We start from the raw sequence: 19,071 nt of genomic DNA on the forward strand, positions 1-19,071 counted from the left end.
TCACTTGTTTTTTAGCTTTCTTTTGTGGGAATAGATTAAACCATTGCATAAAAGACATTAAATAGAAGCCAAAGGAGGAAAAAAAACAGGATATAAAGGATAATGGGGCTTACAGCTACAGTAATAATCAATTTTTCAAGAGGTTTAAGACCATAGAATCCCAATAAAAATATTTTTAATGTGGGTATGTCATCCTAAAAGTCAAATAAATACACAATTTATGCTTTAATTATTTATAAAGTGGAATAATTTCTGCTATGGCCGACATAAAAATGGAGGAAACTGCTAATTTGACAGTGACACCCTCTATAATGAGGGCAAATATCATGTTTTTATTAAAGAGAGACTGGTTGATCATGCTTGAGTACTTAAGCATTTTAACATAAAGTTGAATTGAAGGGAAAATTTAGCTATCAAGTTATACTGTAGTAACCTGACAACAGCCAGATGCATGTCTCGCTCCGCCCAGCTCCAGTGGAGCTACAGTAGGCGGAGCGAGACATGCATCTGGCTGTTGTCAGGTTAATACTGTAGATGAGCAGCATCAAACCTAACAAATGAGAGTAAGCTAAAGCTGCCTGTTGGTCACATTGCATTGATGCAGTAATTGAAGTAAAGAAAGCAGGGCAGACAACAGAGTGCATTTATTTCTAATGGAATAACTAAAATATTTATTCGAGTACATTCTAGTTTATTGAGATCTTAGCTCCTCCTTTTAGTACAGCTGGGTGATACACATAGGGCCGGTGTAGGTACCAGATTGACTCGGGCTGCCAGATTGACTCGGGGGCCTGCGCCTTTTGAGATGCGTCAGAGCGTCCGCCATCTTAAATGTGGCAAATCTGCAGTTTCTCAGTCACTTAAACAGTATCAGAGGGACTTTAATCTCTGAATATACTTTGTATTCGTAGTATTTTTGGTTTTGTAATATTACAAGTTTATTTTTTGTATCCCTTTAGCTTCATTCTCCTGAATTTATTCTCGTTACAAATGCAGACCGCGGGCTCAATGTAGTTTGTTTGAGTGGCATTGCCATAATGTCACGTCATCGGGAGGCGCAAGGCCCATGGCGAATTCGGTGACGTCATCAGAAGGCGCAGGGACCATGGAGAATGTCTTCGTAAAATTGTCCGTTTACAAACAGCAATCCCGCTTTCGAATAAAACCTACACCCCGCTATAATTACTTTAGTAAGCTGTCCAGACCAATCAAAATGTTTTGCGCAATTGTGCAAACGTTAAAACAATTATGTATTGTGACGTCATCAAAAGGCGCAGGCCCCCGAGTCAATCTGGCAGCCCGAGTCAATCTGGTACCTACACCGGATTTATCAAGATCCAATTTTGCGTGCAGTAATTTGCGCTCGCAAACTGGAATTTTGCGCGAGGGGCTGAACCATGGTTTGCGGGTGATTTAACAAGAGTGATTGCGTAACTGGTGGCAGGTGCAAAACTGTTGGAGACGCCCTATTTAAATGATGGTTTTGCGCGTTTTGTGGTTTGCGGCAAAGTAGTTTGTAGTCTGTACAAACTAGTGCATTAAGAAATTTAAATCTTACAGTGACCCCCAACAAAAAAAATAAATAAGTAAATATATATATATATATATATATAAATTGGCAACCTTTATTCCCTAAGGTGGTATGTGCTGCAGTAAAAAAAAAACAAAAAAAAAACAGGTGTTTTGTATTGGCCTGTGACTGTGGATGAGATCCCCGCAGCATTTGGTACGTTGCTCCACAGGCGCAGGGGGAGAACCCCGACCCCGTCGGACAGCACTTCTGAAAAAACGAGATTGGGAGATCCCAGCTCTCGCTGCAACCGTACGCTGGAATGACCCAGATGCAAAAAAGTGCAATGTTGCAAGGAGTTTTGTGATATCTGGTATTGCGTGGGTCCTCCTTGTGGCTGGCTCCAAATCCATTCGGAGTTCCCCCAACAGCTCCAAAATGGCAATGCTGGATAAACGATATGTTTTGATGATCGTTTCCTCGTTCATTGCAAAAATATTCACACGGAGTGAAAAAATGCGTTCTCTGCGTCTCCTTGCTTTATTTCCATTTCCATTTCTCCTTCTTGCGACAATAACCGCTGCCATGTGTGCGCAATTACGCATACAGACCATTTGCACCTTCTTTTGAAACGTGTTAAATATAGAGTCAGATACCGTTAGCAAAATTGCGTTCAGGTTTGATAAATCACTTTGCGAGTGCTAAATTAATATATTTACATGTTCTCCTCCCACAAGACGCACTTTAGCGTGTAAACGCCCCATATTGCATATTCATTGCAGAAAAAGTACTAAATAGATAAGAGGCGCTATTTAGCACGTTTTAAAGACCAAATCCTTTTAGCACGCTGTTGATAGATCAGTTTTTACATTTTTTAGCGTGCGCAGTGAAATAGCTCACGTTTTAATACACGCAAACCTTTGATAGATCCGGCCCATAGTGTCAGATGTGTTAGTACAGTGAAATATGGTGACTAGATGCAAACTGAGTGGGACTGTTAAAGATATTGTATATTTCTGTTAAACTAATTTTATAAGTTATTTTAGTTGCCCATCAAATAAGAAACCTATTATTTAAACCATTCAGATCATGGAATGGTCTCAATTCAGTGACTATTCTGAATTGAACTGCTTTGCACAATGCTGATCTGTTAAGTTTCTGCTGTGTGCATGGCAGGAAGTGATGATGAAAAATGCAGCAATAGCTGCACCAAGTTGTGTATTATTACATCGGGGAGGACGACTCTTCTTGCTGAGTCATGTATTTTTAAACAAGGAAAATAAGGCATCCGTGGAGCTTTAGGTTGTTCTTTTAACAACCGTTGGTTCTTAAGTAGAGTGCCACATTTCTCTTTTGACCATGTTTTTGTTTGTTTTTTTATTGGTGTCTGGGAGAGACAATCTGAATTTGTACTTTAAGGTTGAAATGATGTGAAGATTTAAAATTTTAAAATGCATGGAATCAGCCTGCCTTTCCCAGGCACCTGGTGTTGATGTCCCTTCCTGTAGGTGATGCTCTATCATTGGAGCCAGAGCTCAGCCAGCAGGCTTGGCTCCAGGAGAACTTACTGACTTCTCTGATGAGGGTTGTGCCTGGTTAGAGGGTCATTCTTCATCTGAAACACGAGAGATCAAGTGTCTGGGTAGGAAGTAAAGCAAGGTAAGGCTAAGTAAGGTTTTCTTCCAATGATCTATTACTTATTGGATGAGAAGAAGCACATGAATCGTATGCAAATTCACAATGATTGAAATATGGAGGTTATTTTCAGCAAAAATTATGTTTGACTCTACATTTGTATACATGCTTTCTTTTATTGATGCCTGTTTGTGCAGGTGTTAGCACATATACCTTACAGAAAGAATTGTTGGCCAGGACCTTTGTGCAGATTCATCAACTGCACATATTGATTTTTTAGATAGTCTGGCATTGGTTTTACATAAATGAGCCACTCTTCATTGGCCTTAGGTGTGAGTGTGCATGGCTTCCTGCATGTTTTAGATGTTTCCCTTGAGGACTGACCCCTAAAGACACGCCCTCTGGAGTTAATATAAGGACGGAGGCATTTAAAGGTTATATACCATTACATAGGAGGGGCACTCATCCTTTTTTAATTATCACATTTTGCTTTGAAGCCAAACACAAAAATTTTTATTTATTTTTTTTAAGCACATTAAATTACTTATTGGAAGAGGTGACGTCCATAATATACCCTTTCATTACCTAGGACTTCTATCTGATCTCATTTCAAAGAATGGCTGTCCTTCCTGCAATCATTGGAACATGTGCTCATCAGGCTTGGTACAGCTCATGACAAGACAATTCAGAGCATAGCTAAATCTCTCTGCTGCATTGTTCTGTTGGAACACAGGTTCTCTTCTACGTTATCCAGCAGCCCCTTTGTCTCTCTGCATTAACATTTAATAACCTGAATGTCAGCCCGCAGATCAGCAGTAATACCCGCTGACACTTTGATAACAGCAACACTCCACTGTTTTGTCTGCGCTGTGTCTTGAAATCCTTTCCAAATCTCTTTAATAGAAACAAGACACCAACATTCATCTGCATACAGCAGCCACATGTTCCTGGACTTCATTGGGTTCCAGGGCGAGCTGCTTGCATTGGTATTTGACACCCTTGAGTTTTTGATGCAATAGCATGACATCTGGGCCATACTATTTATTAAACCAGTTGTGTACACATTTTTAACTGCTGCTAGTCAAAAATTATCAAGTTTAAAGTACTTAGGGGCCATATTTTTCTTTTTACATGTTGAACAATGAATAACGCTTACAATGACTGTAACAAGTGTAACAAAATATATATTCCAGTCCCTAAAAATACTGTGTCCTGATTTTAAAATCAATAAAAGCTGGATGCTTACATATTGTGATATAAAAATGAAAGTAAAAGAAGATGGCAAACAAAATTATAATTAGATTACATTTGAGAAGATATACATTTGTGATTGAGCATTTCCTAGATAATGTCTGCATCATCCATAGATGAAGGGTTGAATTGTACCACAGGGGCTAAACTATGGATATATCATGGCTAATTGTTTGGCGTTTAAAGCCCAGCCATTTTTCCAATCATAATATAGAAATGGTCTACTAATCGGCTAGAGCCCATGCTAATGTGTCACTACAGGGCAGAATGTAGTGTTAAAAAGCTATAATGTGCTTTAAAGCAACCAATATGAGACACGCTCATAAACCAGTGCAGTAGGAACACTTAGCTAGAACTGGGTTAAACTGCCTTTTCCTTCAAGCTTCAGCTGTTTGCTGTCCCTCAGTGTATGCGCATCAATGCAGGGTAGCAGCCGTGTGATCCGGCTGAATTGCTTTATGATATAAAAAAAAGCAATTAAACAGGTGTAACTAATTAATTAGCCAGAGTGCAGCTGACTAGAACATCATGATGCCTGCTAGGTTGAACTTTAGAAATACTAGTGCTTTCAGTTTGGCTTTAGAAACTAGTGCAATTTAGTTAGAAAGTAATGGTCGATTAAAGACAGTTTACCATTAAAGCTACTTTGAAACCTCAGACCAAAAGTTGTATTTTATTTAAATTACTGCTCCAACTTTGAATATCACCTTTTTCCCCACATAGATTTTTAAGTCAATAAATTCACACATTCATGCAACAAACAAGTTTTTCCATTTGGCATCAATTTATTGGACGTTTGGGAATAAGGAATAATCGATAAGCATTTTGCAAAAGATAGATAGTTCTACTGTAATTTTTCTCTGGTTAAAAGACTAAAATCATGTTAGAGGCAGGAAGATTTTCATTAGCTTAATACACATAGGCACAACTTTCAAGTCTCTAATGAGGAGGATACAGATGACTCCGTACGGTCAGACCCTAATACAAACACTTCTCCGAAACACCACTGGAATGCTGAGGTAAAGCACATGGACATGACAAGGTCACTCTGTAGCTCGGTGTAAGGGATAATCAACCTATACAAGCTGGGACAGGTTAACAGGATTGACTGGTCTTATTTACATGTTAGAAAAATAAAAATAAAGTTGTATCATACTTCAGAGCTCTTGTCCAAAAAGGATCAAGAGATTCCAGTTTCGGTTGTGTTTTGTGCAAAAAGAAAAAGGTGTTTAGAGAGATCAAGCAGTGCAAAGTAGATTCTGTTTTTTTAGTTTTTTTTTTCTTAGACCTTGTAGGAATTCATTCATTCAACGTGGAATGTCAGAGACTCACTTGGATGAACATTCTTTTTAAACAATAAAGCAAAAGAAAATGTATGTATCCAAAAAGTATTAGAAAGTAATGAATGTGATCTTACACAGCAGACAATGCGACAGGTGATTAGTTGGATTCCTGTACAGTAAAATAACAAAAAGCATGTGTGAGGAAGGAGCCTGAAGCAACCCTGAACGCCTCATGCAAACTGTTTTATAGTTCACACACGGTATTAGTGTGCTGCACGTTTTTTTTTCCTCCCTTTATTACTCGCTTTACCAGCACGGCTACTTGTAACACAGCTGTCTCGCCAGATGTTTGCACAGTTGTCAGGTGGTCATCCGCCTGGTGCAGATACCGGCGATCTGTGAGGAGGGCGCCGGTTTTTCTACCCGCTCTCCTCCTTGGCAGCCTGTTCTAGGGCGCTCTCTGAAGCGGCCGAACCCTCGAACCTCTGAGAGGCGATGGCGGCTTGATGGGACATGCTTTTCCTCACCACGTCTCCTTTCCTCCACAGTGTGATTTCCTGCAAGGGTGGAAATAAAATGTTTAAGCACAGTAATATTTATGTGCAAACATCAGTGTTTAACGGCAGATCAATTTAGTACAACAACAAGGATTAGTCATTTACATGCTGTGAAAAACTGTTTATTTTTAAAGGTTAGGAGTGTCGGAAGGAATGTATTTAATGTTAATGGCAAAATAATGATGTTATTGCATCTTCCCTATGTGCTGTTTTACTTTGTAAGTTGTAAGTTGTAAAGTGCTTTCATTTGTAAACTCTCTGAACCTTGAGTCATTCTAATACATCAATTCCTTTTAATCAATATGCATTGATCTATTATGCCAGTTCCATCCACCATCCATTTTCTGTCACACCCGTCATCCCTGCTGGGGTTGCGAGGGGTGCTGGTGTCCATCTCCAGCTGTCTACGGGTGAGAGGCGGGTTACACCGTGGACGGGTCGCTAGTTCATCGCAGAGACACACATTCACGCACACACACTCACACCTAAGGAGAATTTAGAGCGCTTTGAGATTTGAATTCAAATGTAAAGTGCGTTACAAATAAAATTCATTATTATTATTGCTAGGGAAGCCAATTAACCAAACAGTCATGTTTTTGGGCTGTGGGAGGAAGCCAGAGTACCCGGAGAGAACCCACACATGCACATGGAGAAGATGCAAAACTCCATGCAGAAAGATTCTGGGCCGGGAATCGAATGCAGAACATTCTGGCAGCATTGCTACCACTGTACCACTGAGCAGCCCTTATGCTAATTGATTCAGGTAAAAAAAATGGTCCAACAAGGTTCAGTATTCTCTCTCTCTTAGTTCATTAGAAACTTGCAGAGGTTTTATTTGTATTCATATTATTTTTGCACACATTTCCAATTTCAAGTCACCCTGAGTTGTTTGTTAAATTTTACTCCATTTCTTTTGGCACTGCAACAATGTTAACGTTTTTTTTTTATTGGCGTTGTTTACTAACTGCATCAGACACTGACTGTCACATTTCACACATCAGGGGATTAGTCGTCATGTTTATGTACACGCATCAGAATTTAAGAGATTAACAATGATCACTGCTTGGTCAGAGGCCAAAATTGGGACTTTTAAGAGTTGGGGGGAAAAAAAGAGAGTTACTGCTCACAGCCTGCAAAAACACTAACAGTTAAGTGTTGTGTTACCAGAACTAAAGACTGTTTTTACATTACTTGCACAGCCATGTTTCCACCAGAGAGGGGTTAACCTTTATTGTGATGCAGCCTCATGTATTATGCATCAGAATGCTGACGGTTGTTATTTAGGCAGGAGTTGGAGCATCCTCTGCAAAGGCTCCATAGGCATGGCCACTAATAGCTGCAGAGAAGGTGGAGCTGCAACAAGTCATGCTGAATGCTGCTCTTTCTATAATGAATTTCTACGCATTTTACCTGCAATTAATCCAGACTCCGCGTTGAAATATTCTGTGTTTTTTTAACTAATGATTTAAATGTAGATGCTTCTAAAAGTGATCAGGTTTTGAATATGGAACATGACCAAAGCTCTGAATGGATGGAAGGAACAATGGAATTATTCAATAAACCAGCGGTTCATATTGATGAGTGTGAATTAATGACTTACTTTGGTTGTCATGAGTTGAAAAGTTAATGGACAGCAGGAAATCAATTGTTGAATTCAATCTGTATCCATGCAGGGGAGCGGCTGTACTTTTTAGGTCAATATTTATTAATTCTATGCTGAACAGGAGATAAATGCCGACTGTGCTCCTTCTTTAGTATAGTAACATGAAACAGTTTTATGCCACTCCAGATAAAGTGCCATAAAACCTCTGTGAGGTTTAAGTTATCACCTCTTATTTTGCCATTTGTTGGCTTAAAAGTCTGACTTATCATAATGTTCCTTCTAAAAAGCAAGGATCTGACTGAGCCAACTCTCTACGGTTTACTTTGTTCTTTTTTTTTTTTTTACCTGCTGTTTGAAGTAGCGTCTTTCCTCCTCATCGATCAATACCAAATTCAGGTAGTAGCGCACAGAGAACTTTTTGTTGATGTCTCTCATGGTTGGAGTCAGATCATAACCAGCCAGAAATAATCGGATAGGAATAGATTCCCCTGAAAGATGAAATGCATTGATTGAGTTTAAATGGCAGCTTTTTTTTTTTTAAGGTAGCACAGGTAATTCTACGTTAATAATTCAACGTTACCTCTAACCGGCGCTCCATCCATTATCTCATACTTTGCTATAGTATCGTTTTCATGGTAGACGCTCGGGCCCGTGCCAGTCGTCTCTCGTTTGATGATGTCAATCTCCATGTGCTTTATTTTAATCCTCACCAGCAGGAAATAGATTTTTCCCACAATCACATCTTTCAGATGGTATCTGTTACAAAACAAATTAGAGTAACTACATACCAATTCATTAAAATTATTTCATTCGCTGTACAGAGATGCCTTCAAAAGTTATAAAGGGTGCAGATCTATTAAGGAAAAACATCTTACCGAAAATGTCTTAGATTTTGTTTAAATGTATTAAGGTAAATTTCAAATTTCACTTTTTAGAATTTAAAATCTAAAATCGTGTCGTTCCTATAAGCACTAAAAGCCAACACAATGTTTCAAAACATTTTTTGCTTTCAAGCACTCAAAAGAACACATTCAGAGATAAAGTTTACACAACACAGAATTCCAGAGAATTAATGAGGAAAAAACTGGTAGAAATGCAAATAAAAAGTGTATATAAGTGTAAGTATAAAAAGTGTATCTGTTGCAGCCATATTGGATAATGAACAAACAAAAATAGAGAGACTGACACATCAGCTGGACAATATTTTAGGCAGATATTAGCATTTTTTTTCTAGCATCTGCATCGCCATTCATTAATTGAGCAGCCATCCCTTCAGATAAACGCTATTCCCTCCAGCTGCTATCCACCGTAATCTTGTGTTTGATATTTCTTCTTTTTTTATTGACTAGTGTAATATTTGTTTTCTCCTGTTATTTTTGACTTGCAAATGGAGAAAGAACAACAAGTATCAGCTTCACAAAAAACAAAAATAAACGCATTCAGCTGCCAGTTAAGCTGATGTCAAAATAATTGTCTCAGCCTAAAAAAGAGGGGAAAATAACCTGTATCGATCAATAACTTCACTTCTAACGCACCAGTGATGAAAAATGACTCTTTGGTCTTCAACTCCGTTTTGGTCAAACTTGGAACAGCATTCAGTTGTATTAATATAATGCTGGTAGCCTTTTTAAGAGGCAGACCTACCTCTACGATGCCGTCGATCAGGCAACCTTTTTACAAATATACCTGTATTTGACCAGTGGAGGGGGCAGATCTAAACCCCCAATCATTGATATTAATAAAATATACAGTGGAATTTAAACAAAAAACTTGTCTCTTAGCCATAATTGCCACGCTATGACCCTAGAACACAGAGTAAGAACCCTATTTTATAGCAAAGCAACCTCACTCTGTCTTTTTAAGACAAACATTGGGTTTCTTTTACTCAGTTTGAATATGTTAAGTGGACACTGCTAATAAGTCCTACAGTTATTTAGAAGATGGGAGTTAAAAATAAGAAAGAATTTAGTGTTTTTAAAGTAAATCTTTTTGTTTATTCTCAATCTCTTACTTGGACTTGTTGTACTCAAACTCAATATGGAGACAGTCCTCGATTCCGACTTCCATCTTGATGGAGGAGTTGAGTTCAGGGTAGGTGCTCAGTGTGTGGACCACAATGTCCATTTCCTTACTTATGTCATTTAATCTTCTTATCACTGTGGCACGAAGGAAGTACCTGAAAATGCATGCTTTCAGTGGATTAAAGAAGTCAGCGGTCAAATGTTCAACTAAACATTTAACTACATGAGAGACAAGTTAAAATGTGACTCTAACAGTCTTAGTGCCAATAAAGCAGAGTGAATGATCAAACTTACCTTAACTTGACATTCTGGCCAGTATAAGACTCGTACGGTTTTTCAACATGAGTGAACTCAAAGTCAAAGGTCTGTGATTGGGTGATTTCACCGGGTCTTGCAAGATCTTTCACCAAGGAAACAAATTCATGATGGTTCCCTCGGTCATAATACAGCTCTGGAAAAAAAATGTAAATCAAAAGATAGTATTAAAACATATTTTCATTACATTTTAGAAGATCAGTGGGAAAGAAAAAAAAAAAGTGGACTAGATGGATGCAAGGTTCTGGAGCAATACAGAAAAGTCTGGATATCCATCATTCCAAGGTTTGTTATGAATCTAATGAGGGAAAAAACACATTATCTCAAGGACATGTTCTTAATAGTCCACAACATCTTAATGCAAACATTCTGTGAGTAATTAATATTCAGCCGAGTACATAAATACAGAGACCATGTTCTAAATGGACTTTCAATAAAAAAAAACTAGCAACTGATACCAAAACTATAAAAGACTTTTTGAAGGAATAAACCCCTAAAGAGAGTTTCCTGTCTTAGTCATTACACCATATTGAAGAAATTGATTCAGAGCTACAGACTGATTCAATCGGGATAAATTACATAAATAATCAAACAAACCCAAATCTTTAAATAAATCAATGTTACTGAAAAGACTTTACACCATTTCCAGTTGGGTTTTTTTGTACCATCCAGTATTTGATCAGTGGGTTTAGATGAACTTTGACAATATACACGCAAAATAACTGCATTTACTTAACACCTAAAAGTAGACATTTCATTCAATCACATAATCATTTCTCTTCATAACTTATTGTAAATAGAGCATAGAGAATGACTAAGGCATTTTTTTACAAATATGCACAAGATCAAAACTATAAAAATGCAAATTCACCAAATGGTAGGATGAGTCTTGCACTATAATTATTCTTGATCTGTTTGATAGTTGATTCTGTTATCATGAACAGAAATTTAAATCCATAACTCTCTAGATGCAGCTCCAAAATAAGTGTTGAGGCAACAAAACATCCACTAGATTGGTAATAGAAAGAAAATAACAATAAAGGCGTAACGTGTGCTCATTATCTTTATCTGCTTCCATCATTTTGTTATCTTAAGTATTTTCCACAACCTCAACATTTGTGTTCAGTCTTAGCAGATGCTGCCGAGTGAAGTGAATCTCTGCCCAAACTGGGCAAATTCGACATTTGAATGAAAATTAAAAGTCATACTACTTGGAATATATTGTAATATAGCTTGCAGCTCTAACACAGTCTTAGAAACAGGATTATTTTCAGATTATTTCATACAGAAAGAGATATTGCAATAATCCACATTCAGATTCATTATTCAGTCTCTCTGTCATATAGAGCGTTACCAATTCAGGACAAATAAATAAATTCAGTTGTGTGCCTGACAAGATTGTAAATGCAAGCAAAAAAAAATTTTTATAGCAAAAAATAAACAGTATACAAAAAAAATAAATAATCTGGTCTATCCCCATTCTTACAGCTATGTTATCTCTAGCATGAGGTGCTTCCATCAGTCCAGGTTTGACTATAGCCTTGACCCAATGATGCCTTCACTTTCAAAAGGCATTTGACACATGTTAAAACTAAACCTAGTGATTACGGACAAGCCTCCTAGCTGTAACATAATCCACATCAACCTGTTAGCATAATGAAACACCATTAAGGTATTTTGCATCACAATAAGTAGGACAAACTCCAGAAATAATCATCATCCAGCTCTGTGTACTACTTTTCAGGCTCATATTTAGGCACCTTTTTCAGTTCAACTGAAAGACCATGGGTACATGTTATTTTAATGCACTTTTAATCTTTATGTTTAATCATTCTCAATCCCTTTCAATAATAATAGACCTAGGATATATCTTTTAACTTTATGACATTGTTTTGAATTTTAGGCAATAGATTAAAAACAGAGATTATGGAATAAAGATCATCTTTGGCTTGAGATTTCTACTCATGAAAATGTGACGTGCATTTTAACTTGTCATTTATTTATGATGATTGGATAGTATGCCCCCAAAAAACTTCTGTCATGCTATATTTCTCAATTTTGGTCAATAAGATATAATTTTGGTATCTATATAATAAACAAATGTTATAGGGAAATAAGTCCTAAAAAGGCTGTGTTAGGTTAATTGGCTTCTCTAAATTCTCCTTAGGCGTGAGTGTGTGCGTGAATGGTTGTTTGTCCTGTTTGTCTCTGTGTTGCGATGGACTGGCGACCTGTCCAGGGTATACCCCGCCTCTCACCCGTAGACATCTGGAGATAGGCACAGCACCTCTCATGACCCCACTTGGGATTAAGCGTGTCAGAAAATGGATGGATGGATGGATAGGTTCTGTTAAAAGTTCAGCATTAAAGATGCATGGGACACAGTGACCAAACGGAAGAAGGTACTCTAGTCATACACCTAAATGTAACTATTTGGCCTATAGAAATCAAAAAGTGTCACGATACACAATACTGCAAATCCCTAAAAATACAAACCTTGTAAAATACAGTTTTGGGAACATTAGGTTCTCCAGAAAAAGGAAACTAGTCATGGGGGAGAGGAAGGAGCGAATTACATGAAAGAAAGAACTGATAGATGTTGCCAACGATTTGGAAATGAGGAGGAAGTTCACCTACTGAGGGACAGTGCATCAGAGCAGCCCAAAATACAACCAGTAAGCTTTTAAATCATCATTCACAGATGACCACCAACTTAGCTGGCAGAATTAGAGCTATTTTGCTAAGAACTTTAAATCTTCAATCATTGATTTCAAAATAAATCTGTTCAGAGACACAAAAACAAATGATCTCTCAATAAAAACCCAATACAATGCATTAAAGCCTGACGCTGTGAAGCTTATATTCACTGAATGAGCTTTGCTTGTCTTCCATAGTAATTTCCCTCTGGGATTATTAAAGTATTTCTGATTCTGATTAGAAGAACTGAATAGTTAACATGTGTTTTCCTGTATGACCAATACCTGAACCCACCTATTTGGCCGACAAATTCAATTTTGATGCCGTGATGCTCCAGCCTCTTCCCGGGGTTCTTCAGCGTCACGTTCACCTTTCCGCTGACTGTCTCACCGTCGTAGAAAAGAAAGTATTTGTCTTTCTTCCCATCTTCAGTCTTGTGTTCAACCTTCTTCCTCGTTTCGGCGTCATTCAGGACAACATCGATTTCTGCACTTTGTCCAAAACTAAAGAAACTCATTATAACGGCAGGATTGCGCCAACTCTTATCTCATGAAAGTTATCGTAGCCTACTGACTTGTTAGCAAGCTAAAGTGGAAAAAAATGTCCCCCCTCCTTTCAACGGTGTTTCAAACCAGAAAACAAACACACATAAGGCCTTACAGGGTGAGTAAGCTCACTTCCCCTTTTTTAAGACCCAAATAAGCACTTAGTCATGAAAAACGAACAAATATTTTACAAAAGGAAACTAGCTACAGATCCATATTGGCGACGAACTAGCACTATGACGGTTAAACCCAAACGCACATGAATATGTCTGTTAGCAAATTAGCCGTTTCCGTTTTTTTCTCTTCTTTTATGTCGGACTCACTGCAACCATTTAACTGCCTTCAGCGAAGAGTCTTCGGTGAACTCAATTGTCGAAACGGAATTGACTCTTACATGTTTGTGCTCTGACAGATAAGACAGAGGATGTTGTCAAACCAACAAGCAGTAATGTTAGCTCAGGCTACTTGCGCTGTTTGGACTACTTCCGGGTGGATGTTTTCAAAATAAAACCGGAAAGGAGGAATTGCCCAGCAGAGCCGAGCGCGATTTGTGGCACTGGCAGGTCGCTCTGGAACTTCCGGTGGCAGGTCGGACTGCCACGGCGTATTACTGGCAGCTGCCAGTAGTTGTGGCAGCTGCCACTAGGCTGCCACAACTACGGAGACTGGCTGCCAGACCGGTTTAAACCGTTTCGGGGGCTGCCGGCGCCGTTTTTCGGCAAAAAACTTAGTTAACGTGACTCTATAGGTGGATTTTTTTTTTTTTTATTACGATCTTATTGTTTAATAAAATGTGTCAAGCCTTTCATAAAGTCCTAGAGGTAATTCGTCTGAAAATAAGTGGGAATTTACAGCTGTCACATCAGGGTGACAGTCTTCACTGACACCTGCCAGTAGTTGTGGCAGCTGCCACAACTACTGGCAGCTGCCACAACTACGGAGACTGGCTTCCAGACCGGTTTAAACCGTTTTGGGGGCTGCCAGTGCCGGTTTTCGGCAAAAAAGCTTAGTTAGCGTGACTCAAGGTGGATTTTTGTTTTGAAATTATGATGTTATTGTTTAATAAACTGTGTCAAGCCTTTCATAAAGTCATATTTATTTGATGGAACGACGTAATTCGTCTTAAAATAAGTGGAAATTGACAGCTGCCACGACAGGGTGAAAGTTTGGCTGTCCTGCCAGTTTATGCTGGCAGCCTGGTAGTAGTTGCCAGTCGTTGTATATATATGTATAATATATATATGTATATATTGTATATATGAGAGAGAGAGAGAGATTTTGAGTGCTTTATGAACGTAACAACAAGGTTATATGGCCTGCATGCTTGACTCGAGACAGCCTCCAAACTGGCCCGGTCGGGAGGGTGGAGAAATCGGCTGCGGCTTCCTCTAGTCTTGTGATGCATGCCTGCAAATCTTCATCATCCACCAAAGTTCGTACTGTAACATTACCATGGCTGTTCGTCTCGTCATCTACTCTTGATTCTGTTTAATGTTCGGGCCTAAATATGAAAAACTGCTTTTTTGACAATTATGCTGCCACACGTTCTCATTAATTTCTTGGTTAGTTAGCAGGTGCTCTCTCAGGTAAATATCTAGATCCAATCTGTAACTAATCTCCTATCATTTTCTGCAGGGAAGCCCGTTCATTGTCGATAGTCAGGCTGCAGCTGACTGGTGCAGAGAACAAAAATTTAGTGGAAGAATAACACTTCCTGTTGTTCTGGATATGGACAAGCTAGAACAAGCAGAAGCTCTCGAGGCCCTCAAGACATGGGATGAAGACTATCATGAATATTCTCCAGCAGAGCATTTTACTTTTGTTTTTGAAAAGAAGGAGGATTATGAAAAGTTATGTTTGTACATTGTGGATGTAAAAAAACTAAAAGTTTTTGCAAGATTTGAATAACTTCTGTAAATAAAGACTTTTACAAGTAACCATATATCTTTATTGCTGCAGCCTATCTGGATTTTAGATAGATTTAAGGAGAGACACATACTAATCATCACCATAGAATTACAATTACTACGACCTAACCTCATTTTCACCCTCCAGTATTATGTGGAACGATGTCAACTCCCAGTGTTCTCTGACACCCTCATGGCCAGGTGCTTTCAGTATGGCTATGTATGTCATACTAACTATTCTGTGTAACACATCAGCAGTGTGTGGAATGCCTCTTTCCTTACAGCACATTAAATACATAGATAGCACTATTTACGCTATGGCTTCCAAAGTAAATGCAGCCACACCATTAAAGGTTTTACACATATTAATAAGCAATATCATGGTTTTAAAAGAGTATTTCACAGACAAGTGGCCAGGGACACCTAGTGTCAGGTTCCAGTGGCAGCTGTCAATTTCCACTTATTTTCAGACGAATTACCTCTAGGACTTTATGAAAGGTTCACACAGTTTATTAAACAATAAGATCGTAATTTAAAAAAAAAATCCACCTAGAGTTACCTTAACTAAGTTTTTTTTGCCGAAAAACGGCGCCGGCAGCCCCCGAAACGGTTTAAACCGGTCTGGCAGCCAGTCTCCGTAGTTGTGGCAGCTGCCAGTAGTTGTGGCAGCTGCCACAACTACTGGCAGGTGTCAGTGAAGACTGTCACCCTGATGTGACAGTTGTCAATTTCCACTTATTTTCAGACGAATTACCTCTAAGACTTTATGAAAGGCTTGACACATTTTATTAAACAATAAGATCGTAATTTAAAAAAAAAAATCCACCTATAGAGTCACGTTAACTAAGTTTTTTGCTGAAAAACGGCGCCGGCTGCCCCCGAAACGGTTTAAACCGGTCTGGAAGCCAGTCTCCGTAGTTGTGGCAGCTGGTAGCCAGTCTCCGTAGTTGTGGCAGCTGCCACAACTACTGGCAGGTGTCAGTGAAGACTGTCACCCTGATGTGACAGCTGTCAATTCCCACTTATTTTCAGACGAATTACCTCTAGGACTTTATGAAAGGCTTGACACATTTTATTCAACAATAAGATCGTAATAAAAAAAAAAAAAAATCCACCTATAGAGTCACGTTAACTAAGTTTTTTGCCGAAAAACGGCGCCGGCAGCCCCCGAAACGGTTTAAACCGGTCTGGAAGCCAGTCTCCGTAGTTGTGGCAGCTGGAAGCCAGTCTCCGTAGTTGTGGCAGCTGGAAGCCAGTCTCCGTAGTTGTGGCAGCTGGAAGCCAGTCTCCGTAGTTGTGGCAGCTGGAAGCCAGTCTCCGTAGTTGTGGCAGCTGGAAGCCAGTCTCCGTAGTTGTGGCAGCTGCCACAACTACTGGCAGGTGTCAGTGAAGACTGTCACCCTGATGTGACAGCTGTAAATTCCCACTTATTTTCAGACGAATTACCTCTAGGACTTTATGAAAGGCTTCACACATTTTATTAAACAATAAGATCGTAATAAAAAAAAAAAAAATCCACCTATAGAGTCACGTTAACTAAGATCGTAATAAAAAAAAAAAAAATCCACCTATAGAGTCACGTTAACTAAGTTTTTTGCCGAAAAACGGCGCCGGCAGCCCCCGAAACGGTTTAAACCGGTCTGGAAGCCAGTCTCCGTAGTTGTGGCAGCTGGAAGCCAGTCTCCGTAGTTGTGGCAGCTGCCACAACTACTGGCAGGTGTCAGTGAAGACTGTCACCCTGATGTGACAGCTGTAAATTCCCACTTATTTTCAGACGAATTACCTCTAGGACTTTATGAAAGGCTTCACACATTTTATTAAACAATAAGATCGTAATAAAAAAAAAAAAAATCCACCTATAGAGTCACGTTAACTAAGATCGTAATAAAAAAAAAAAAAAATCCACCTATAGAGTCACGTTAACTAAGTTTTTTGCCGAAAAACGGCGCCGGCAGCCCCCGAAACGGTTTAAACCGGTCTGGCAGCCAGTCTCCGTAGTTGTGGCAGCTGCCAGTAGTTGTGGCAGCCTAGTGGCAGCTGCCACAACTACTGGCAGCTGCCAGTAATACGCCGTGGCAGTCCGACCTGCCACCGGAAGTTCAAGAGCGACCTGCCAGTGCCACAAATCGCGCTTGCTGTCTCTCGAATTGCGGTGGGAAAACTTTTAAACTGAAATATCACAAGTTGTTTCTAAGTTAAAACACAGCAGCCTTATTTAAAAAGACAAAAAAACTATATTTTGTTTTTTTTCCATTAGGTTTGAGGCATGATCATAGAAAAATTATGATAGCACATGTTTTTCTCAATATTCTGTTTTACTTTGATGACTTAAGTTTTTCGAATCATTATGTCTTACACATATTTAAAAACAATAATATTCACGTCACCATGTTTTGTCATAGAAAAGCTCTCTAATTAGTCATGCATACATTTTTTTTCACACAGAAAGAGAAATGTTTAAAGTTGAAGTTTACAGAAGGTTGAAAATAAGAAACAAGGTTTCTTACCAAATCTTTTCAAAACAGTCTGTGTAACTTGCTCAATGTAAAGGGCTTGTTCTTGTAATTGAGATTTAAAAAAAAAAAAGATTATAAATAGATACAGTTAAAATGAATGAAATGAGCTAAACCTTTTCCCTGCCTATAGAAAAAAAAAAAAAAAACGTTAACTGAACATATGAGAATAAATTTACCAGAAATACCAAACTTCACCCCATTGATGCTTTGCCTGTACTGTATATTTAGACTTGTCATCCTGTTGGAAGTTGCACCTTTGTGTCTTTTGTCGCCTCTAACAGGTTTTCGTCTGGATTGCCATGCATAGCACCATCCATATTAAATTAGGTAAGATGTGTGGATCTTTAGGTAACTCCTCAATTAAGTCGACATTTACAGAGAACTCCACTGATATCTATCCTGTAGAGATTCTACCTGCAGTACCTGCTTTGCTTTTTTTGCATCTTCCTCTGAACTTTTCCAGAACTTTATCCCAGGCTTGCCGAGATTGTACCTTTCTGCTGTTTGTTCTCTAATATTCAAAACATCTGAGGCCTACGTAGAACAGCTCTATTATCTGATCTAGTTTCACACAGAAGAACTCAATTTCCTTACAAAAGCGTGGATATCCAATGGCAGTGGAATATTATTATCCACTGCCATTGGATATACTGTAGTATGTGGTTCTTCATTCTGACCAGCTGTCTCACTGTATCGTGTGAGGGCTGCAGCGCCCAAGACTGGAAGAAGGTGAGAAGAGTAGTGAGAACTGCAGAGATCCTCTTCCCTCCATAAAAGACATTTCATTCCAGCGCTGCGTCCCGAGCCGGTAACATTATCATTGACCCCTCACACAATCACCATGGAGTGTTCTCCCTGCTGCCTTCTGGGAAGAGGCTTTGCAGCATCCGATGGAGGTCGAGCAGATTCCGAGACAGCTTCTTCCCCACTGCCATAAGGCTACTTAACTGTTGAAAAAACTCTAAATTATGTCACCGACTCTGCATCAAGCTGACCATATCAATATTGTTTTGTATACTCTCAGTGTATACAAAATGACTATAAAGTTTGTGTAGGTATAAGTCTTATTAGTTATCATTTTTCCCCCTCTCACAGTCATATTGTAATTTTTCTTTTTGGTTTCGCAACAAACTAATTTTTTTTCTTAAAAAACAGTCAACGTTTTAGTTCACATAATTTATTTCCTTATTCATTTGGCTTTTTCCCTTGATATAAAAAAAAAAATATATTT

The 19,071-nt window shown here is 38.8% G+C and overlaps 1 protein-coding gene across 1 annotated transcript; it reads right to left on the bottom strand.

The window, feature by feature from the left end:
• Positions 1–5,158: 5,158 nt before the first annotated feature.
• Positions 5,159–13,907, bottom strand: vps26b (VPS26, retromer complex component B). Its single transcript, XM_038303381.1, has 6 exons — positions 13,167–13,907; positions 10,155–10,311; positions 9,851–10,015; positions 8,420–8,595; positions 8,185–8,327; positions 5,159–6,236 (listed from the first exon to the last, which is right to left on the bottom strand). Exons 1-6 carry the CDS (start codon positions 13,387–13,389, stop codon positions 6,099–6,101), a joined length of 1,002 nt encoding a protein of 333 aa, XP_038159309.1. The 5' UTR covers positions 13,390–13,907; the 3' UTR covers positions 5,159–6,098.
• Positions 13,908–19,071: the final 5,164 nt, after the last annotated feature.

The sequence above is a fragment of the Cyprinodon tularosa genome, unplaced genomic scaffold (genome assembly GCF_016077235.1).
Source record: "Cyprinodon tularosa strain WSP-4 unplaced genomic scaffold, ASM1607723v1 ctg51, whole genome shotgun sequence".
Lineage (NCBI taxonomy): Eukaryota > Metazoa > Chordata > Actinopteri > Cyprinodontiformes > Cyprinodontidae > Cyprinodon > Cyprinodon tularosa.

Coding starts and splice junctions, on each gene's coding strand:
- vps26b (XM_038303381.1), bottom strand. CDS start 13,389: ATGAGTTTCTTTAGTTTTGGACAAAGTGCAGAAATCGATGTTGTCCTG. Junction 10,312..13,166: donor TGAATTTGTCGGCCAAATAG/GTGGGTTCAGGT, acceptor TTTTTTTTCCAG/AGCTGTATTATGACCGAGGG. Junction 10,016..10,154: donor GGCCAGAATGTCAAGTTAAG/GTAAGTTTGATC, acceptor ATGCATTTTCAG/GTACTTCCTTCGTGCCACAG.